The following is a 23,249-nucleotide window of genomic DNA, read 5'->3' as shown; positions in this document are numbered from 1 at the left end:
CTTAGTGAAGATGAAGGAATGTTGAATTTAAGAATAAGGACCTCATTTTTTTTTTTTCACATCAGAAGGGTAATATGCTTATGTCATGTAACAAGGTTTGAGGGCGACATAGGTCACCTAAAGGCGTGAACACCCAGTCATCACGCTTTTGAACCCCAGAACGATCCAAGGACCTCATCTTTACCTCCCTACCCCTCCGTGACCTTAGAGTGCAGGCTCCATTGGAATGTGCCACTTCTTGGTCTGGGTCCTTCCTGCCTCCTGTGGAAGCAATAAAGAGAGATATTGGCAAAATCTGGGCTCCTTTTTTACATGTAGATTTTAACATATAGATTGCATCCTGCCTCCCCATTAGAGCTAATACAAAGGACAAGAGAGGAGGCTTGGGGCCAGGAGAGAAGGCATGTCACTCAGGCTTTGCAGCTGAAATCCCTCCTGCAGTGTGGTCTGGGAAATGATCTCCAAGATGCTGGAAGGTAGAGGAGGATGTGCTGAAAGCCAGTGCACCAATAGTTACTTAGCCCTCTTCAATGTCGCCACTAAGCTCTCCCTGTCCTGGGGGTTGGGGTTTAACTTAGAATGAACGCAATAGGAGGAGTGTCAGAACCACATTTCTCCCTCACGTTGGGGTAGTAAGTTCTACTTAGTAGCCTAGCTCCTCAGGACTGCACCATGGTCCACTGTAAGTATGCAGGGCCAGAGGTTGGACATAGAAAGTTCAGTGAATTCCTTGCCTCATGTCTCAGTTTGTGGAGCTTGAGTTTCTGATGGATGTTGGATAACTTGAGAAAAATCATAGTTGAATGTGCTGGAGGATCCTTGGGAAGCACATTTTGTGGGTAGGCTTTAGGAAATGAGCATTGTAGCATAGGCCAAGAGCACTGAACACACCTAGGTTTGGGGTAGAATATTGAAGTTCTGCTGCTCTTAGTGAACCTGCAGTTGGTCCCCATTGGCAAGACGGGTATAATACTTGCCTCACAGGGCTGTCATGAGGATGCAATTAGATAATGCATGTGAAAGTGCTCGGCACAGAGCAGAATCTCAACAGTGCTATTATTGGATGTGTCTTAAACAGATGTGCTGTAAAGTAGCTGGAGATGAGATGGTCTGATGGGGACTAGGCCATGAGGCCTTATCACCATGGAGTATTATATCGCATGCTTCTTCCTCCTTATATTGAGATATACTTGTGTTATTATCAGAACAGTTTTTCACAAGGGTGCTCATGCTTCTGTGGTCATTGACTTGATCTTATAAAAATTAGGCTCTAGAGGTAATTTTTAGGTGTGTGTAGAAACATCACCGGGTAGATCTAGGCCCTGATAAACTTCTCCTAGGTATGCCTGATTGAGCTAATTATTATATTCATTTTCTTTCACTTGCTTTTTGAGTGTTTATGTGTATGTATGTCTCCATTAAAACTTGAGCATAATTGTTAACATATAAATATTTTAGAATAGTATTCTGTTAAAGACCAATGCTTATCTTGTAGTTGGGGAAGGAGTGTTGTGTATATCTTTTGAATGGAAAGGGTTTTTCTATTTTAATTCCAGAAAGTCCCTGGGAAGGGAGGCTGGGTAGTAGAGGGTGAGGATCTTGTAGGAGTTGTGGTCTGGTGGAACCTGGAAGAGTGTACAAGGCTCTCTAAGCCATGCTACTCCCCTCCCAGCCTGTTTTTATTCTTTTATTCCTGTTCAATGCCTCCAGCAGACCAGATAGATATTGGTCCCCCTCACTGCCTTGACCATGATGGAGGGGCGGAAGTGTTTTCCACAAGTTAGCCAATTAGGATTACCATAAGCACAGAAACAAATTGATGCGGAGACTCCATGATAAATAAAATACCTGAATTTAAAATCAAGTCAGGGTCAGTAACAAAGCTGTGCTCACGTTGGAGCCTTAAACCAAAGAAAAAAAAATCAGTATCAATCCTGTCTTTATTTAAAAAATTGAAATTTGTTTTTCCTGGATTTTTTGCCCTAATTTTGGTTTTCAAAAGTTGAAGTAAAATATCGTTTACATTGAGTACTATGTGTTTTGGCAATCCTCTGAATCTTGTACTTTGGTCAAGTGCCTCATTGCCCTTACCCTAGTTTTGGCCCTTGTTTACACCAAAGGCAAGGGAAGTTTTCTCTGGAATAATTCAGCTCCTTAATAGATGCCAATGTGCTTCTGGTCCTATTTGGAGATTTATAACAAGTCCTCCTAGAACTGAAGGGCAGGTTTTTCTTTTAAAACAAACAGCCAAAAAAGTTTTTTACAGTTTAAAAAAGATAATATATACCTCTAATCCCAGATACTTAAAGGAGGGTTTGGGAGGATCACAGTTCAAGGCCATCCTGGGCTAAAAGTTAGCCAGACCCCATCTCAGTGAATCAGCTCTGCTGGTGTTGCATCTGTCATCCCAGCTATGTAGGAGGCATAAGTAGGAAGATGCTGGTTCAGGAATGATGCCTCAGCAAAAAAATATGAGACCCCACCTGAAAAACAGCTAAAGCAAAACTAGTTGAGGGGCATGACTCAAGTAGAGTGCCTGCCTAGTAAGTGCAAGGTCCCGAGTTAAAACCCAAATACCACCCCCCAAAAAGGATAATATAAAGATGATGCATGGTTGTTATAGAAAATTTGGCAAGTAGAGGAAAGGTTAAGGGAGAACGCAAACATCTACAATCCTGTCATCTACAGGTAAATCAGGTTAGAAATTTTTAGTGTGTTTCAATCACAGCATTTTGTTGTGTTTTTGAATGGTCTTTTTGCCACACATACATATTTTTATGTATTTGTTAATAAACTTAGAGTTTTGTATTTTCTTTTTATTTAATGTATTGTAAGCATGTGAATGTATTTAAAATGTTGAATATTACTGGTTGTATAATGTACTTTTGTATGGAAAAACTTTTTTTTAACCAGATTTCTTTATTGACACTGAGCATTTTCCATTTTTCAATCGTAAATATCATGTTTGTGTGTGTATGTGCCTTGAGTATTTTTTAATATATCTTGTGGATATTTCAGGTTATCTCCTTAAGAGAGATTCCTAGAAGTGAAATTTTGGAATTGTGCTTTTTATACGTAATGCATGTTGATTTCCTTATAGAGAAAATAATTGACTTTCCTTCCAGAAGTCCCGACTACATTCTCAGATTGCTTGCTGATGGAGCAGCACATGTGTGGAATTCTCAGCTCTCCTTTCCCTCTCCTCAACTTGATTTGACTCTTAACAATGGCATTAGATACTCTGGTAGTATGTCTTCCTCGTCCTTCAAGTCCAGTGGGATTTTCTGATCTTCAGACTGACTTCTCTTTCTTGTTTTCCCTAAACTTCTAAATCTAGTGGCATCTTAGTTTTTCCTGTCCTGGCTCCTGATAAAGCTTGAGATATTTTTTTCCTAGTCTTTTGGTTGCTCCACACTGATCTTGTGTCCTTCTTCTTCAACTCTTTGTTGGAGCCCCCAAGACTGGTTTTTGGAAGATTTACCTTCTTCCTAACCACATTCCATCTCTGTTGTTTTAATTGGTGTTTATTGTTAGTGTGTAGATGAGGTTATGCTTACTTGGTTTGTAGGCTGTTAATACTGGGTCTCTGCTTCAGTGAAGGTTGGGTTCTTTATGTTTGCTTTGGAGCTTGAGTCAAGCCCAATCTCAGCTGTGCCCAAGAGGGCTTGGGGGTAGGCCATTCTTGGAGCTTTACTGCATGGCTAGAGGTCCAACTGAGAGCCAGAACATGACTCCACAGGACTATTTCTCTTCCTGTTTCCAGCCCCTACTCATTTGGAGTCACTCTGAGTTTCTGTTTCCTGCTGAGGAGTGTCTTGACCTCTCAGGGCTTCTGTGGAGCAGAGCAGAAGGACCACATAGAGGCTGGTACCTGGATCTACTTCTGTATTGCGCAGATAGCAGGTTCACATGGGGTCAGGACTAGGGAGGAGCCACTTGCCTTTTGTGGAATTGAAAGGGACACCCAAAATTCAGTAATCAAGAGAAAGGAATTTGTGTGCATTATTTTAAACAAAAATCAATGTAGAAAATTATGATGAACAAAATACAAGAATTTAAAATAATGACAGGATCAATAACAGTGCTGTGCCCAGCTGTCCCACATCCTGAGATGAAAGGAAAAGTCAGTTAATACTGACACTGTCATTTTGTGTCTCAGGCAAGTGCCTCACTCCTCTCACCCTTAGTCCTGGTCCTAGTTTTATACCAAAGACAGAAAGTTCCTCCTGATGTGATTCAGTTCATCATTGGGGCTGCTATGCTCCTGGTCCTTTTTGAAGACAACCTCTTGACAGTTGTGTCCCTGGCGGAGCACTTATTTCATCTGATATGAAAGACTACAACCTGTGTTTCCTGCTACTGGAGGGTTAAATCCTCTGATTGCCTTCTGATAATCCCAGATCAGAACCATCTCCTCAGCATCCCCGGATAATGAATGCTGTGAGTGGGATCTTTTTTGTTGTTGTTGCAATTATATTTATTTTTAATTGAAATTATGGGGTACAGTGTGAAATTTTGATACATGTATAAATTGTGTACCGATCAGATCAGGGTAATTGTATATCCACCCCTGAAACATTTATCATTTCTTTGTGTTGGGAGCGTTCAAAATCAACCCTCCTAGCTATTTTGAACTGAATGATAGGGATCTTCTCTCCTCTGCTTCCCAGTCCTGATCAATAAGCTCAAGAAAGGTAATAATGCAGACCATGTGCCCTTGTTCAATTTCTCATGATTGTCACTTCCCAAATAGGTTTTGACCATTTTTCTTTTTACACTAATGCAAGATCTATTTTATATAAATCTAGCCCTTAACTTGAAATTTCTAACTCAAGTGCAATTTTTTTTTTTTTTTTTTTTTGTGAAAAAAAAAACTCAGGGCCTAACACTCGCTAGGTAGGTGCTCTACCACTTGAGCCACTCCACCAGTCCTTTTTTTGTGCTGGGCATTTTTGAGATAGGGTCTCAAGAGGTATTTTTCTGGGCTGGCTTCAAACTGCAGTCCTCCTGATCTCTGCCTCCTGAGTAGCTAGGATTATAGGTGTAAGCCACCAGTGCCTGGTTTCAATTGCAATTTTCAGTGTTCTGTTTTAATACTCTGTTCTGGATGCTTTCTGTTAAAGCAGTTGATTAATATAATTAACACTAGGTCATATCAGAGCTCATATATTCTACACTGTGTGCAAGAAACAGAATTTTTAAAAACATTTTTATTAGCATATAATAGTTGTATGGGGGAAGGAACAGAAATTTAATTCTGTTAAATTAGATTAAGTGAAAGGAATTTATTGGATAAATACAGGAGAGCCTTCTAGAACCCAATAGCAAGAAGTGAAGCTGGATTTGTGGGTTTTGGGAAGTTACCAGATGGCTCTTCTTTCTGTCTGTTTGTCTCTCCATTTGAATCCTTATAGTTTCAGAATGTATCTTCTTCCAGTGTCAACTTCATTTTCTTGCTCCTCCACCTTTTTTTTTTTTTTTTTAAAACAAAATACTCTCTGTGCTTACTTGTGACACACACACCAATGGCTTTATCTAACATAGTTCCTGGGTCATTACTTCAGATTAAAATGTGAGAATGTGAGCCAACTATCCCTTACTGGGTCAGGTAGCTGTGGCCAGGGAAAGGGAGGGTCACTTGATATACTATATCTAGTCATTATCTCAGCATAGGGTGAAGAATATGGCAAACCAGATAAATGTGTTTCCTACAATAGATTAAAATAAAATATCCTTGTGCTCTGAGAGAGTATAGTCCTAGTAAGAGATTGGTGTGCAGAGAAGTGGAATATGATCAATGTAAGAAAGTCATTGTTCTCCAAAGAAACAGAAGCAATAACATATATTAGCTATTACATGGAGGGGATTTATTATATTAGCTTGCAGGGTCACAGAGGTTGAAAAGTTCCAACATGTCCATCTGCAGCAAGGCTGGAAAGCTTCTCTGGAAGTCAGGAGTAGCTCAGTCCAAGAAGCTGGAAGGCTCAAAACTATAGAGACCAGTGATGTATCCTCTAGTTTGAGGCCAAAGACCTGAGAACACTTCCTGAGAGGCACTGGTGCAAATCTGAGTCTAAAGATCTAAGAACCTGGAACCTGACATCCATGGGGAACAGCAATAGAAAACACATCTGCTGAGAAAGGGAAAGTGAGAGAACCAAAGAAAATGAATTTCTCCCCTTTTTTCACTTTTTTGTTCCATTTGGTCCCCTAGCCTATTGGATTGTGCTGCCCACATTCAGGGAGGGTCTTCCCCACTCAGTCTGCTGACCCACACATAAGTATTCTGTGTAAATATCCACACAGTATGCTTTATTAATTCTTTACACCCAGAAATGTACTTTACTAATTTTCTAGACATCCCTTAATCCCTCTAAGGGTTCAGGTGTAGCTTAGTGGTAGAGTGCTTGAGGTCCTGGGTTTCTCCAACATCAAAAGGTGAAAAAAAAGTTTATATCTAAAAACCCTGAACACTAGAAATACGTATGCTGAAGTATTTAAAGGGAAATGCACTAAGGTCTCCACTGTCTTGGACACTCAACAAAAATAAGATGAATTGATATTTGGATAAATGGGTAGTAAATAGGTGGTAAAGCAAGTTTAGCAAAATACTAATTATAGCTTATAGGTGGTGGATATGTGGATGTCTGCAGTATGATCTTTTCAACTTTACTGCATGTTTGAAATTTTTTATGATAAGATCAGAAAATATATAAAGGTTTTCCTATACTGCTGCATTAAGGAATTTGGGTTTTACTGTGGCTTAAGTGGACTAATGAATGCTTTTAAGAGGAGTTATTAATTAGATATGTATCTTTGAAGAGAAGGGATCTAAGATGCAAAAACTTAGAACTCTTAGTTCTTCTGGAAAAAAAGATGTGGCAGGAGCTATAGAAGGAACATCAGAATAGAGAGGAAGGGATAGATTCTGGGCTTAGGGAATAGAATGGTCAAAACTTGGAGAAATCCACTTGGGTTGGGATGGGGAGGAGATTGTGATCTGGTGCACAGTCCTGAGTAAAGGTCCATGACCTAGGGGTCATTGGATGAGGGTGATGGGTAGCATGGTCAGGTGACCTGAACATTAATAAAAAGGTTTTAACATGGAGTTAAATTGGAATACTCTGGAATGAACATTTGGGAGCTGAGAAAATGGCAGCCTGCTTTCCAAAATGAGAGCTAGGAGAGCAGGGACAGAATAGGATGACCTGAATGAAGTATTTGTGTCTGGAGACCAGTTCTAATGAAACCCAGAGTTGAAAACTTTTATATCATGTATCTTTGATGCTAGTGTATGCCCCATAACCTGGCTACTGAATTCAAATCAGCACTTGAAAGTGCTCTTTCTGGAACAGGATTCAAAGCTCTACATAACCAGATCTTATTACAAAAGCAATAAGTGTGGAAAAGTAAGAAAGTTTTGAAGCATGGTGTTAAACTTGAATGCTCTGGGATTAACAGTCAGGAGCTTACAGAATGTCAAGCAAAATTTTACCTTTGCTGAATCCCCTGTTCTCCTTTGGTGAATGTGGACCAATAACACATGTGAGGTTGTGGGATCTCTCCATTATGGGGGAGGGCTGATGCATTTGAGCACTGATGGAGCTCCCTCAGCCACCTCAGCCCCACTGTTGGCACACAACTTATTGGAAGATAGCAGCCAGTGCTTTGGGGCCAGCACAGCTCCTGCCTGAGAGGATCCTGGCTTCTCTAGCTGAGGGATGGTGTGGGATTGAGCATGGGGCTGTTTAATTTCTTTTCCTTCTCAGCTGAAGTGAGTTTTCATTTCCAGCACAAGTGTTATTTTTGAAAGAAGGGATCATGCGTAGGACAAGTGTTTGCTATTGTGATAGCACAGAAATTTCTCCCATAAAGTTGCACCTTGGGCATTTGCCCAAGGATGCAGGACTCAGGTAGCTGTTGACTCACACTGCTCTCAGGTGTGCCAGGCTGAGAAGCACAGGGTTTCCCTGTGGGCGTAGACGACCTTATCATCCAGATGGGGCTCTCTCAATGTATGGCCCTTCTTCCCCAAACCGGATTCCAGCCTTCTAAAAGGCTGTGACTGTGTAGGGTTTGTTGTTACTATCATTGTTGCTTTGTTTTGGTGTCCTTTATAATGCTAGGCAAATAAGTTGTGTAACAAAACATGTGAGTTGTAGCAGGCACTGGGCTGGGTGACAGAAATGCCACAGTGAATCAGTCACCATCCCTGCCCTTATGCAGTGTACAGGGAAAGAAGGCATTGAACTAGGAATTACTCATGTAAGTATTTAATTAAACTTATGATGCATCCTGAAGGAAAATAAAGGATGCTCTGCATATCAAGGCACTCAATCTGATCTGAATGGACTGGGGGGTCAGGGACAATCAAGGGAGTCATAGCCCAAGGAAACAACATTTGGCCCGAAAACTAAGAGATGATTAGTAGGAGACAGTCAGGCTAATGATGGGGTGATAAGATCAGAGAGAAGCACTTGCAGAGAGCCTTGCACAGGTTGGAGTGCTAGCAACTTTGAAGAAGCAAGAAGGCTCTTGTGGATGGAACAGGGAGCAGTAAAAGGCTGCATTGTATGAAGGATACTTGACAAATCATATCCCTCAGGACTTGCATTCTGTGGCAGCATGGGTGAAAAGATTCTGAGGAGTTTCAAATAGGTGAATTACATTCAATTTCTGTTTCAAAGGATGACCCTGACTGCAGTTCTGAGAATAGAAAATGGCTCAGCCTGACCTCAGGAAGCTGATGTATGAATTTCAGTGAACAAAGAATATGGCCCTACTGATGTCTCATCATTTCTTTCTGCATTTGCCAGATAGCTAATCCCATAGCAACAGTGCAGTGAAAGTGGGACTAGGTAGCTTGGGAAGGCCTTCTTTTGGTCAGTCTAAGCTGTTTGCAGGCCAGCTTAATGTGCTCTGGTTCTGCACACAGTAATTTACAAACTTCTGATGTCTGTAACCAACTTGATTTCTTAAACTCTTCCCTTTTATTTTGGCAGGCAGGTGCCTTTCCCGGAAAAAAAATTGTGTGCATGTGTGTACGTGTGTGCATACACACCCCTAAAGAGAACCTCTTGATCAGGAGATGGTCCCCTGTCACTGCAGTCCTGGAGAGGAAGAACCAATTGCCAGGGTTTGGTGTTCAACCTGGACTATGGCTTTGGTTGGGTTCTTTTGATATTTCTGTGTCACTGCCAACATTTGCCAGTTTCTGGTTTTGTGCCCGCAGCTCTGCTGGGGAGAGGAGTTGAATACCTCAAGCCATCTCCATCTGAGTGTTCTATCTGCCTAGGGAAAGAGCTGCTTTGACATGTTCCCCAGAAGGAGCTGGCACATGGTGATTTTTAATTTGAGGCAAGTGGGGAGAGATTGATGCTAAAAAACAACCCCCAACCCCCCATTGCAGTCAGTGTTGACACATGCTTCAGCTTGACCTTTTCTCCTGTACAAGCTTTGCTGTCCTCCTTGCCATCTGTTCTAGAGTTTTGGAAATTGTCACTCCTTCTGAAACTTTTGGCATAGTTGTCTTCAGTGTGAATCAATTGTGGATGGTGTTTGTCAGCTTCTTGGTCATCACCACAGGAGCTCAGAAAACACTGTGGTTGGTACACCCAGTTTCCCACCCTAGAGTGCTCTGTCACTAGAGGGCAGTACTGGGGAGGCCACCTAGGTTTTTTTCTGTGCCTCAGTTTCCCAGTTGATCAGGAGGAAGTTGTAATACATGATCTGCTTACTTCAAAGACTCTTAGAAAGATTGTCCCATGGCCTAGGCATATTTTCCTTAACCTCTATAGAATTTAGGAGATTTTAAACATCAGATGACGTCACCTAAGAATCCATCTTTTGGAGATCAGATGACTTGGCCTCCATAGCAGCCATTGACTGGCCTTGAGGAGTGGCTGTCTCAGGAGTGGGGCTTGCACTTCTTGCTTTGCTGACATATGCCCCTCCCCTTGATCTCCCTGACAGTGAGTGTGACATTGACCACTGTGCATTTAGCAAGAGGTAAGCTGTTGTCTTCTTTATGTGATCTGGCTGGCTCCATTAGAGCCATTTGGGCTTATGCCTTGATCTCAAGATGTTCCAGATTTAGAACTTTATGATAAGTAAGGTTTCCTGCAGTACAAAGGAGTTTTAGGGAAGGAGGAAGCGCCTTTATTCTCCTCTGCCTCCTGTGTGCTGGATGCTTTTTTGCCTGTTCTTTAATCTCCAAAAGGCCCTGACAGGTGTGAAGATGGGCTCAGGGAGATGTGGCTGCCCGAGCCAGGGTGGGGACCTAAGCTGTTGGCCTCTGAGGGCATACCACATTGTGTCAAGGGAAGGTGACTGTAGTGGCGCAGCACCTCCCAGAAGCCAGCTCTGTGCATTTATCCTTATGGTGGACAAGTAAGTAAGGGCTTGCAGTGATGATTTGCAATGGTGTCATCTTTTTGTCCTCATAAAGTACTTTTACACATAGATACAGAATATTTTGGTTGTATTTTTTACTCCTTTAAACAGAGTTGTCTGATTTGCTTAGCATCATTTCCAGAATTATTATTAAACAGGTAAAAGTGGGACTGCTGTGTTAGAAGTTGAGAAGAAAGCGGTGTGCAGAGTCCTACCCATAAGTGGACTCATGCGGTCACTGTAGTGACTTGTAATCCTAACTCAGTTTAAAAACTATTCTATAATCTTAGGGTTCAGAAGAAATCTAGTTTTATTTCTGTAGATGAGGAGGCAGAGGCCAACAAGACGTAATATACCCAGGGTCACCTTCATCTAGATCCTGACTCTGTCCCACTTTAGCTGGGTTTTCTGATCCTTTAGTAAAGCTTCAAAATTTTTCTTTATGCTTATCTTCTCTTCTTCAGGTAATTTAAAGAGAAATTATTAAGTAAGCAGTATTCATTGTGTAGGGCAGGAAAGATGAAATGTTTGTCATTTGGCATCCTCTGCCTCCTTTGACTTGTCTTTTTTTTTTTTTTTTTTGACTTGTGTCTTTTTTGGATTTAAGGTGGATGCCATTGCCATTCCCAAAGATATAGATAGGACTTATGTTAGGAAGTGAGGTTTTCTTTTACCTGCAAGAAATAAACAGGTGCCAGATCTTTAATGTCTAGAATTGTGGCCTGATTTAAAAATATTCAGCAAAACCTCTTTGGCAGCAAATCCAAAAACCCTGCCTCAGCATCATGATGGTTTTCTTTGTCTCATATTCCTGGTCTAATCATTCTCATTGTTTGCCCAGCTGTTTTCCATCACTACTCAGATAATCAGTTTGGAGTTTTTCTTCTCTGTCTGCTCACCTTACTTCCCCCAGTCCTCACTTTTCCTTGCTTAATGGAAGTCCCTGGTGTCCTACTTCATTCAGAACAGCGCCTGGGCCTGGTACATCCTGCCTGATTCAGTATTTGACCCAGAGAGATACTGTGTACTTCTAAGGTCCATTGCAGATGTTGAATATCATGATGAGACCTCTAAGGAAGTTTTGTCTTTTAAAAGATTCCATTGAAGATTATGATCTCTTGTTTATGTCAGAACTAAAAGAGATTTCAGAGGTTATGTAATCCCCTAATCAGTTAATACATGACCTGCTAACTTCACAGATTTAACAGTGATTGGAGCAGGGCTGTCTGGTTTAGTCCTAGCCTGTATAAGACTAATAACTTGCATTATAAATTCTCACTCAACTTCTTCTGTCAGAGAACTAGATACTTCTACCATCTTTGCTTATTTGAGAGATAAAGGTCCAAGTTATGTCATTAATTTCATTGGTGACTCCACAATCCTATATTTATTAAAGCCCCTTTTTTCAGGAAAGTGGTGGGAAGCAGCTAATCCTATAAATTTATATGTTGAAGGATCTATAGGGAAATGCAAATTAAAAACATAATGAAACATCAGTATACACTAAAATGAATGACCAAAGCAATAATTAAAAAAACCCTCCTATAATACCAAGTATATAGAACCAAGGATATAGAACAACCAGAACCCTTATATGTGGTTATTTGGAAAACATTTGCCATATGCCACAAGAATTCTATTCCTAGGTATTTATATAAGAGAAATAATTACCTGTGCATCTAAATGAAGACTGTAGAAATGTTTAATTCGGTATAGCCAAAAGCTAGAAACAACTCACATGTCCTTTAGTGTGTGAATGGATAAGCTATTTATGTAATATTTATACAAGGAATAGTAGTTGGCAAAAACAAGAATGGCTGATCTATATAATGATGAGGATAAATCTCAGAAATATGCTGCATGAAAGAAGCCAGACACAAAGAGTATATGTTGTATGATTCCATTTATTCTAGGATAAGCAAAACTAATCTCTGGAGATGGAAAGTAGAGCTGAATGTTCAGGGGTGGTGTGAGAGAGGGGGGGATTGTCTATAAAGGGATGTAAGGAACTATGTGCAGTGATGGATCGATGTGATGAGCACAAGAATGTGTAAAGTTGTGAAAACTCATCAAACTATACATTAAAATAGGTGTTTTATGTTGTATGTAAAGTTGTTTTAAAAAGAAAAATACAGCCGGGCACCAGTGGCTCACACCTGTAATCCTAGCTACTGAGGAGGCAGAGATCAGGAGGATCAATGTTTGAAGCCAGCCTGGGCAAATAGTTTGCAAAAGACCCTATCTAGAAAATACCCATCACAAAAAAGGGAAAGGGCTAGTGAAGTGGCTGAAGGTGAAGGCCCTGAGTTCAAGCCCCAGTACTGCAAAGAAAAAAAAAAAAAAAGAAGGAAAAAGAAAAATACAAAAAATGAGGGATCTTGGGATCTTATCTGAATTTTGTTGCTAACTAGTTTTGTGTGTGTGTGTGAGTGTGTATGTGGTACTTGGGTTTGAACTCCAGGACCTCACACTTGCTAGGAAATCTGTTGTGTTCTTGTGTAAGGAATATCTGTACTTCTTTCCTATCAGGAAAACGGGAACATTTCCCCTTACATACCACATTCAGTTATTGTTAAAATATAAATGAAATAATTAATTTGAACTTCCTTTGAAATACTCATATGCAGATGTCATGGGGGAGGATATTCTACCAACTCTTCAGGCAAGAAAGGCAAGAACTATGATAACCAATGTATGAGTTAATGTGTATATTTTGGAATTTATTTGCAAGTCATCCTTTAACTTTGTGAAACATGGGCTATGTTACTTCCTGTCCTTGACCATCAGTAAAATGAAGGGTTACACTAGATCAGAGGAAAAATACCAAAAGCTCAGAGACTCTAAAGCTTTCCAGGTGGTGTGTGTGTGTGTGTTTTACCTCTTAAGTGTTGGCCGGTTCTGCATTAATTGAAAATGCGGCTTTTTGCCAGTGTTAAATTTGGAGCTTTACAGATACTTTAAAGCAACTGAGGCCAATAGGAGAAGGGGACCAGGAACTAGAGAAAAGGTTAGTTTGAGAAGAATTAACTTAGAAGGTAACACACATGCACAGGAAATCAATGCGAGTCAACTCCCTGAATAGCTATCCTTATCTCAACTAGCAAAAACTCTTGGTCCTTCCTATTATTGCTTATACTCTCTCTTCAACAAAACTAGAGATAAGGGCAAAATAGTTTCTGCCTGGTAGTGAGGGGTTGGGGGGTAAGGGAGGGAGAGGGGGAGTAAGGGAAGGGGCAGGGGGAAAGGGGGAGAAATAACCCAAACATTGTCTGTACATATGAATATAATAAAAAAAGAAAAATAAAAAATAAATAAATTTGGAGCTTTCACATAAAATTTTGGGTTCCTAGCTTCTGCTTAGGAATTAACATTGCTGACAAAACCAAGTCCATGTTCCTACATGACAACAGGTCTTTGCTAAATGCACATTAGGCATGCTCACTAGTTTCCCATAGTCTCTACTACACTCTGTCCTCTTTTCTGTTCTCTGTAGTAGTAATTAAGAGGAAATTTAGGTTGGTTGTAGATGTGTTGACTTCAAGGTTACTTCTCAGAGCCAGAGCATTGACTGCACAGGCCCTGAGGCCCATGGTCTCAATGGGTGATCCATGGCTTCTGGAGGTGGTATTCCAACTAATGCAGGGCACTGGGCTGCAAAGGGAGACTGTGATTGCTGCACAGAAGGGTCTGCACCCATACAAAATGCTGTCCTCAAAGGTAGCTTCAGGTACCAAGGCATCTAATTTAGTCCCATCCATTACCAACAAGAGAATAATGGGCTATATTTGTAAAGAGGACAGCTGTACTGTCATCTGGTTCTGGCAGTACAAAGGCAAGATTCAGTGACGCCCAAATTGTGGAACCCATTGCAAGCTGGTGCCCTACCAGTTGGCCCATTGAACCCCCTAACTAACTTATTCAGAATGTGCTGTAAAGTTTCTTCTTTCCAATAGACTAGCCATTGTTGGCCACTCCCATTAAAAAAAGGAGGAAATTTAATTCATTATTGAATTCATACTATATGTGAGGCACAGTTCTAGGACATGATGACCCAGAGGAGAACCATTCCTGGTGAATTGTAATCATTTGTATTTCTACCAAAAAATAGAAAGGCCAGGCAAGGTGACTCATGTCTATAATCCCAGCTGGTCAAGAGACAGACGTCTATCAGGAAGATCAAGGCCAGCTGAGCAAAAAAAAAGGTAGTGGGAGTCTATCTCAACCAATAACCTGGGTGTGGTATCACGCACCTGCGAATTGCAGTCCAAGACCAACTCCAGGCAAAAATGCAAGACCCTATCTGAAAAATAAAGTGAAAAGGGCTAGGGGTGTGCTCGTGTGGTAGAGTGCCTTCCCAGCAAGTGCAAGAAGCCACAGTGATGCCTGGTGCCTTCTCCCCACAAAAAAATTAGAAAATTAGGTAAAGAATTAGGGAAAATGGGAGAAAGCATGTTTCTTTGTGTAAGTTAAAAAAAAAAAAACCTACATATTTAATAGGCAAAGTGTGGCTGTGTCAAAATTATCCCGCCTGCCTCATTTGCTCTCTTTACTTAGTAGACTATATCCCTTTTCTCTTTGTGATTTAGTAAATTTGTGGATGAGATTTTCTTAGTGTTTCAGAAAATGTCATTAAGGCAGAGAGACTGGCTCAGGTCATTTAGATTTTCTTATCTCTGGTCAAGCCATCCTCAACTCAGCTTTGGATTTTTCCACTTACTTAAGATCTTGGGGTACAATTCATTCTGCAATAAGCATCTTTGTTGACAGTCTTCTCTTCTGACAGCTTCTTCTGTAATAGCCTGAACCTTGTATAGCTCTAATTGAGAGTCATTACCCCAACTGGTGTGGTAGACATGGGACCTGTGCTCCAGAGGTGGCTTGGGTGCTGCTATCTCTCCTCTTTCTTCTGACCTACTAGTTTACATCTCCATTTGGTCAACTGCACAGTGATAGCAATTGGCAGCTTTAGAAAGTCAAATCCTTCTAGGCTTCAGTTTTGATCTCATGGTTTAATCCTTACCTAGATAAGCCCTTTACAGGCGTAGGTGCTTAATAACGTGGCTCTGACTATGTTAGGCACAAGAACTCATTGCTTTGCTTTTAGATTTATCGTGCTTGTATGCTTTGAGAATCTGAGCTGGCTTCCTAACCAGTGTACTCGCTGAATTGTGTGCTAGGCCCGCCATTTTTTCAGTTCTGCTTGGAAAGGTCATCTTGCTACTGCGCTGCTCCATCTGGTGGCAGTTATCTGACATTGCAGCAGCATCACCCTTGCGTGGTGCCAGCCGCCACATAATGACCTGCCTTTAAAATATGTCATATGCAAACGCCGGGTAGGGGATATTCATTAACTTCTCTTCGGGCAAGAAGGACAAGAACTGTGATAACCTACATAGGAGTTAATATGTGTATTTTGGAGTTATTCGTAAGTCATCTTTTTAACTTTGTGGAACATGGATTGTGTCACTTCCTGTGGTTAACCATAAGTAAAATGAAGGGTTACTCATTTCCAATGAAGGAAATACCCACTCCCAGCTTTTGTTCTGAAGCATTATCACATATCTCCTTATTTTGTAAAGGGTTATCACATGCTTTTTCTCCAATGGACAAATTGGAAAGAACATTTTTTGGACAGTTTGGAGAATGAAACCTTTCCAGGTTCTGCCCATAACTAGCCATGGGACACCTAAGCCTCTCTTGAGTTTTCCACCCATATAGGAAAATTCTTGGACTTAATGCTGTCTAGCTTTACTGGTCCAAAGTCTATAGCTCTATGAATTTTTACTATATCCAGAATATTCATAAAATGAATACTCACTTGGACTATGTACAAAACAATTATGAATATAAATGGAAAATTTGTAATTTATACCACCGTTTTCCCCAGTTCTAACTAATTATAATATCCATTATGGTTTTAATAACTTTTTTGGGGAAAAAAAGAAGATAAATACCACTACATTAATTGGACGTATTTATTAGAAGGCAAATTCTGATATGCTAAAACTTAAAATATAAAATGTGCATTTTAGATTTTAGGAATTGTGTGTTTGTGTGTGCATATGTATGTATGTGAGAGACATACACCAACAGACTAATGTTCAATGCTAGAGTTTTTTTAAAAAGGTAAATACTCAAAATTCTACAATTAAAATTGATAATGGAGCCATTTGATATTTTATAAGGAAAAGAAAAAATTATTGATAAAAAGATTAGAGACGTGATTAATATTAAAGATTGGGTGGTAAATTTTAGTGTTTATCTGAATATAGAAGAACAGTGACAGAAAATATAAAAGCTTGTTGTCTCTGGCAAATCATTATTAGATGCCCACTTGGACCATTTTGAGTCCATTAAAATATTTTTTACAAAATTATGTATGTATTTTATGAAAACATGAAACAACACTTTATGGTTAAGATTCCTTTTAGTTGCAAGGAGTAGATTCCTATTCAAGTTAATTTGGAAAAGTATGATTGCTACAAAGCTAATAAGAAATGCCATGGAGATCAGCAAAATAGGTTCTGATATGCTTTTGAGCCTCAATGGAGTTGGAATGGCACTGTTGGAACCCGAGTCTTATTACTTAGAGGCCTGAGGTCTCTGCTTACTGGCTATTTCAGTTTTTCAGGTGCCTGCCTGCCCCAATACTGTATGATAATTTCAGCTTAAGTTCCCATACTGCTGACTTCCCTCTGTGTTCACTTCTAATTAATCACCTCTGTGCATAGGGTAGCCTAGTGATATTTTGCTGTCAATAGACAGGATATTCAAGCTAACTGATGAAGGTGTACAAAGAAACAGATGGGCTGAGTGTTCAGTATAAATGCTTTTTCCAAAGCTTTGCCACACCTTTCTTATCTAATCCTCTTAATAAGGGCATGGAACACCAGATACAGTGCTTTGGGAGTGGGGTTGAGGTTAGGAGTTCTAAAAATTTGTTGAGCATTTGAGAATTCCTGTTAGAATTATATAAATATCTATTAATGAATTGTGAACTATCTTTTAGAGAAAGGTTAGTGAGGATGTTAAAGAGTCTACCCAATAATTGAGTCCTGTTGTCTGCAGTGTAGAACAGCACTCTCATACCTGTATATTGTATCTTCTTGATAGCCTATGAGGTAGAGAGCAGGGGGAGTCCTCCATGTCTACTGTTAGACTTGAATTGGGAGGTGGAGTGAGGAAGAATGAGAAGAAAAGGAAAGGGGATTCTTGTAACAAATTGACAACAATTTATGATAGCAATTATTGAGATAATTTTCTGCCTCTGTGATATGAGGGAAAGAGTACTGGAGTCACGTTAAAAATAATCTTGGTTTGAATGGAATCTTTGAGCCATTATTTTCTTCAACTAGGACCTGTTTTAATAGGAAGAATAATACTAGCCTTACAGGATTATGGTAAAGATTAAATAAGAGCATCAGAGTACCTAGGACAGTGGTTATAATGTAGTTGGGTCTTTTTTCTTCTTCTGTTTATTTGTAATTTCTTTGGAAGATAATTACTATCTTTTCTTCACCAGGAGATACATGTTTAAGAGCATTTCTCTTGATTCTTACTCCTGGTCCCACCAGTAATATCTCCAAGTTCCAAGAATCTAAGAAAGCCTTCCGGGCCCACCCATCCTTAAGGGCTGGCCAACAGTGGCATCAGCACATTAACAGTGACAGCAATAACACGCAGCTGCTGTAGTTGTCTGACTGACTTTTTGAACATGACTCAAAGGAGCTTATATGTATGTTTCTTTCACAGGTGGATTTGCTCTGGTGTTTCTGGTGAGGACAAGCAATGGGATAAAATGTGCCTTGAAACGCATGTTTGTCAACAATGAGCATGATCTCCAGGTGTGCAAGAGGGAAATCCAGATCATGGTAAGGCTGCCCCTGGACCTGGGACAACTTGCTTTAAATGGAGGTAGAGAGGCTGGGCACGTGGCTCATGCCTACAGTTCTAGCTACTCAGGAGGCAGAGATTGGGAGGATTGCAAGTTGAGGCAAGCCAGGAGAAATGATTAGCAAGAACTGTCTCAACAACTAAAGTGGGTGTGGTAGGGCACATATGTAATCTTAGGGATGTGTAGGTAGGAAGTTGGGGTTCAAGACTGGCCCTAGGCCAAAAAACCCTCAAAACCCAACAGACCTTATCTGAAGAGTAACTAAAGGAAAAAGGACTTGTGGAGTGGCTCAAGTGGCAGAGCACCTGCCTAGCAAGCACAAGGCCTAGTTTCAAAGCCCAGTGCCACCAAAACAAACTAAAAGAAATGAGGGTAGAGATTGTGCTTTCCTGAGAAAGCCATGGCAGTGGTGGTGGTGGTGAGGTTGTTTCTTTCTCTGAGATGACAGAAAGCACTCTGCACAAGGTGAGAGCAAATAGCTAGAGGAAATAGGACACTATTCCTGCCTTGATCATTCTCAGCTGGAGATTGAGGAGAAAGGAGCATACTGAGAGAACTGACCAATTTTTAGATCAGAGAAACAGTTTGGGGCATTAGGGAAAACTTATTTAATAATTTGTTTCCCAGAGATTATCTGTGGTGTTTAATCTGGAAACCTTAATTTTCCAGGGAGCTTTCTCTTCTAGTGTTGTCTTCTGTCGGTTACCAAACCCCAATCCCAGTCTTCAACCACCCTGAGCCCTTCAGCATTCCACAATCATGTCCTTATACAACTTTATATTTTGTGCATGAGTAATTCTTTCCACCTGGAATGCCTGCCTCCTATTTAGACCAAAACCTAAAAACTTTATAATCTTTGATTCCATTTATAAAAATCCATGTACAAAGAAAGAAAAAAAAAAAGAAAAAAAAATCCACGTACAGTCAAAGTTAGCTATGGAGCTAGAAGTCAAAAAGTGGTTATCTGGGTTTGGAAATGGGCCAGAAAGGGGCATATTGGAATTTTCTGGGTCATGGAAATACGTTATTTTGGCTAGTGGTCACACAGGGGTATATAATTGTCAGAAGTCAAGCACATTAAGATCTGTGCTTTTAATTTGGGTGGGGCTGGGGTTTGAACTCAGAGCTTCACACTTGCAAAGCAGGCACTCTACCACTTGAGCCACATCTCCAGCCTAAGATCTGTGCATTTTATCATATGCTAATTATACCTCAGTTTAAAAAATTACTCCCTTTTAAAGATTCAGATTTATATTATGCTTAAGAAAGAGTATGTATTACAGATACATGCTGAAATATTTGTGGATGAAATATTGTGATATCTTGAAAACAATAAGTGGATTTAAACAAAAAAACAAGATTGGCCATGAGTTGATAATGATCAAAGCAGAGCGATAGCCCTATGGAAGTCTGTTAGTCTGTTTTACTTCTGTTGACATTGTTTGTAATAAAGACTTTAAATATATAATCTTTTATTCCTTAGTGCTTCCACAGTACTTTTGTTTATACCAATTATAGTGCTTAGCCTGTTGTTTTATGTAGTCTGCCATCAGAAAACAAGTTACTTAAAAGCAGAAACTTTATACTCCCTCACATGGCTTGACATAGAGTAAATGACTTAATCACCTTTGGATGAAATAAATGTATGTATAAATAAATATATGGTAATAGCAGATGCATATATTCACTTAGAGATGATGATTCCTTTGTGCCCTGGATTTTAATGCTTTGGTAAAGAGCAGAGAAAGATAAAAAAAAAACTAGGTGAGGATGCCATTGTGGGGATTGCACCAGGCTCTGCTTGCTCTTGTGGGATCACCCTTTCAGTAGCTGTAACTGCAGCTGAGCTACTGAAAGAACTGTGGCCTTTAGAAAGCTTGGTACTACTTTGGATTCCACAAAGCTGAAACTTTTTGGGAAGGAACCATCTTCATTGTGAGACCAACCAACCAACCAACCAACCACGAGGCTCAAGACCATGTGGATTGCCTGCAAAGCATCAATATCTTCCCACTCTCTTGCTGAGCAGCTCTGAGCTTTCCTTGTAGCTCCAAGCTTCCCATTTTGCTCTGTCTCCCTTCTACAACCAGTGAGTTTTCTAGGTGCTTTCTCATTACTCCTCCTCCTTCCCCTTTTTTGCTCCATGCTTGTTTAGCTCTCACACACTTTGTTTCCTATCTTTGCTTCTGTTTCCTCTGCCTGTAATGTTCTTCTCATTCATTTACTTTTGTGAGAAAAGCAATCCCAAGCTTTCACTTTCTCTCATTCATTTCAAAACATGTTTAAGGGTTTATTTTGTGCTAGGCAGGCACGGAGTGGAGGAATTAATGGAGGAACTAAGAAGTGCAGGCCCATGGAGCTGACAAATTAATGGACCTGACTAGGGTTCAAGTCTGGCCTACTCTGGCATTAGCTGCGAGAAGTTTCTTTTGTTTTTAATGTAGTTTATATTTTTTCATAGTCGGGGTGAACTAAGCTTGTTGCAAAACCATCAAACAGCCCCCCCTGCCCCAAGGGTTTTCCTATGCCATTTCAGGATCCTAAAGGCAACCACTCTAGTTGATTCCTTTAATATGCTTCTGAATAATATTCCAATGCTGCCAGTTCTTGATTTTCCTTCATTTTAGGCCTTATCTCCTATGGAAGTAAAGATTTAGCTCTTTTATCTTTCCTTTTACTTGCATCGTTCTCATCCTCCATTCTTCCAAAATACCAACCAATAAGTTTTTAGCAGTGTTTGGTTATGTTAGTATTAGTTTTTACTTTATTATGTAAGAAAACTATTCCTGCCGAATCACCTAATAGACTATAATTACTATGGCTTTTAAATACAACTTTATTTCCACTAGTATTAATAATCATCTTGTTTTTCCTCTTTTGGTTTCAGTTTCTGTATACTTTTCAACAGTGTAATCCAAGCCCTTCCTGTTATGTAAATGATTTTTTGAATATTTAGATGCATTTACTCTCCTGTCTGTTTTATCTTCTTGAAGGTTTCTTAGTCTTCTGAACTGATGGACTCTGGGCTGGTTGTTCTCTAGAACTTAGTCTGGGCTTGGAATTTCCCTAGGTATTCCCTTTTCCTCATTAAAAACAACAATAACAAAACCAAAAAACAAACTTTTGTTTTTCTTTACTTCCTCATTTTGATGGAGGTGATCCTTCAATAATTCATTCCTTCCTTGCTTCCTTCCTTCCTTCCCTCCTTCCTCCCTCCTTCCCTCCCTCCCCCCCTTTTCTTTTAAGGTAGGCCTTTGCTTTGTCGCCCAGGCTGCCCTCGAACTCACAATTCTCCTACCTCAGACTCCAGAGTGCTGATATTACACCCAGCTTCTCAGTAGCTTCTTGATATGGATTGTGCTTTTGGTGTCAAAGCTAAGAATTTTTTGCCTAGCCCTCAATTCTGAAAAATTTCCCATACTCTTTTTCTAAAATTTTTATAGTTTTACATTTAAATTCATGATCTAAGGTACATTGTTTATTTGTTTTGCTTATGGTATCTAATTGTTCTAGCACCAATGTTGAAAAGGCCATCTTTTTTTCTCTTTTTTTTTTTGTGGGACTGGGATTTGAACTCAGGGCTTCATGCTTGCAAAGCAGAGCCTCGACCAGTTGAGCTACCACAGCCCCACCTTTTTCTTTTCATTCCTTTTTTTAAAAAATCAGTTGGGGTTTAAACTGTAGCTCAGTGGTAGAACCTACTTTACACACACACACACACACACACACACACATTTTGATTGAACCTAGAACCTGACTCATGCATGCTTGGCAAGTACTCTGTACCACTGAGCTATACTCCCAGCCCCTGCTACTGTATTTAAAAATTTTTGTGTCTATGTGTTTAGTCCTAGTATTTAGAAATATAATTAATTTTTATATGCTTATTTTGTGTTCTGTCACCTTGATAACTTGCCTACTGGTTCTGCTACTTTTTGTAGATTCCTTAGGAATTTTTTACATAAACTATCACATCTCAATGAGGGTGATTTTGTTCTTTTCTTTCTGGTCTGTGTTTCTTTTATATCCTTTTCTAACCTTATTGCACTGGTTGGAACTTGCAGTGCTATGATGAGTAAGAATGGTAAGTAAACATCCTTGCTTTGTTCCCAATCTTAGCAGGAAAGCATTCAGCCTTTTACTACTAAGTACAAAGTTAGCTTTGGTATTTTACACATCAGAAATAATCAATTTGAGGACATTTCCTCTGTCTTCCTGTTTTTCTTATGATGAATGAGTGTTGAAGTTTGTCATGCTTTTTTTCTGTATTGATTGATATGATCATGTGGTCTTTCATCTTCAGCCTGTTAAAGAATGGTGATTATATTGACTGACTTTTCAAACATTGAACAAGTTTTGCCTCTCTGTAATAATCCATTTGATCATGGTCTGTATTCTGATATATTATTTAATTCTATATGCTTATATTTGGGTAAGGATCTTTGCATTTATGTTCACCAGGGAAAATGGTTTATATTAAACTGGCTTTGATGTCAGGGTAGTAATGACTTCATACTCTGAATTGAGGGGTGTTCCCTTCTCTTCTGTGTCTCTGCAAGAGAGCTGGTAGAATTGCTGCTGATAGGAATCTTTTGCATTTGGTAGAATTCTTCAGTGAAACCATCTGGGCATGGTGATTTCTTTTTTGGGAGTTTCCTTAATTGTTCCAGGGCTGTTCAGATTATTTATTTCATGTTGACTGAGTTGTATATTTTGTATTTGTGAGGAATTGGTCCATTCACTTAAGTTGTTAAATTTATGCTTATGGAGGTATTTTTTCCCTTTGTTTTACTTTTCTACCAGTTTTAATTTGAAGCCCTATGTGTTTTTACCCCTTATGGGGTGGGGGGGAGGGCTCTGCCTTCTTTCAGATAGAACCATGTAGAGTCCCAGCTCTCTCCAAGATGTGAAGGGAATTAGAAAATGTAATATGCTTTCTAACATGCTAAGGCTTGTGTGTTAG

The 23,249-nt window shown here is 39.8% G+C and overlaps 1 protein-coding gene and 1 non-coding gene across 12 annotated transcripts in view; one reads left to right on the top strand and one right to left on the bottom strand.

Annotated features, from left to right (window-relative positions):
- Aak1 (AP2 associated kinase 1) overlaps positions 1–23,249 on the top strand; it is a 167,266-nt gene that overhangs the window by 60,917 nt on the left and 83,100 nt on the right. For all 11 annotated transcript variants that reach the window (XM_074049880.1, XM_074049887.1, XM_074049881.1 and 8 more), the window contains one exon: positions 18,145–18,263. In XM_074049880.1, coding sequence (XP_073905981.1) covers positions 18,145–18,263 — 119 coding nt within the window. The remainder of the gene's footprint in view (positions 1–18,144; positions 18,264–23,249) is intronic.
- LOC141415339 (small nucleolar RNA U13) lies at positions 60–165 on the bottom strand. Its single transcript, XR_012440313.1, has one exon. It is a non-coding gene; the product is annotated as a small nucleolar RNA U13 (small nucleolar RNA).

This window comes from Castor canadensis, chromosome 12 (assembly GCF_047511655.1).
Source record: "Castor canadensis chromosome 12, mCasCan1.hap1v2, whole genome shotgun sequence".
Classification (NCBI taxonomy): Eukaryota; Metazoa; Chordata; class Mammalia; order Rodentia; family Castoridae; genus Castor; species Castor canadensis.
This window is presented reverse-complemented; position numbering and strand designations above follow the sequence as displayed.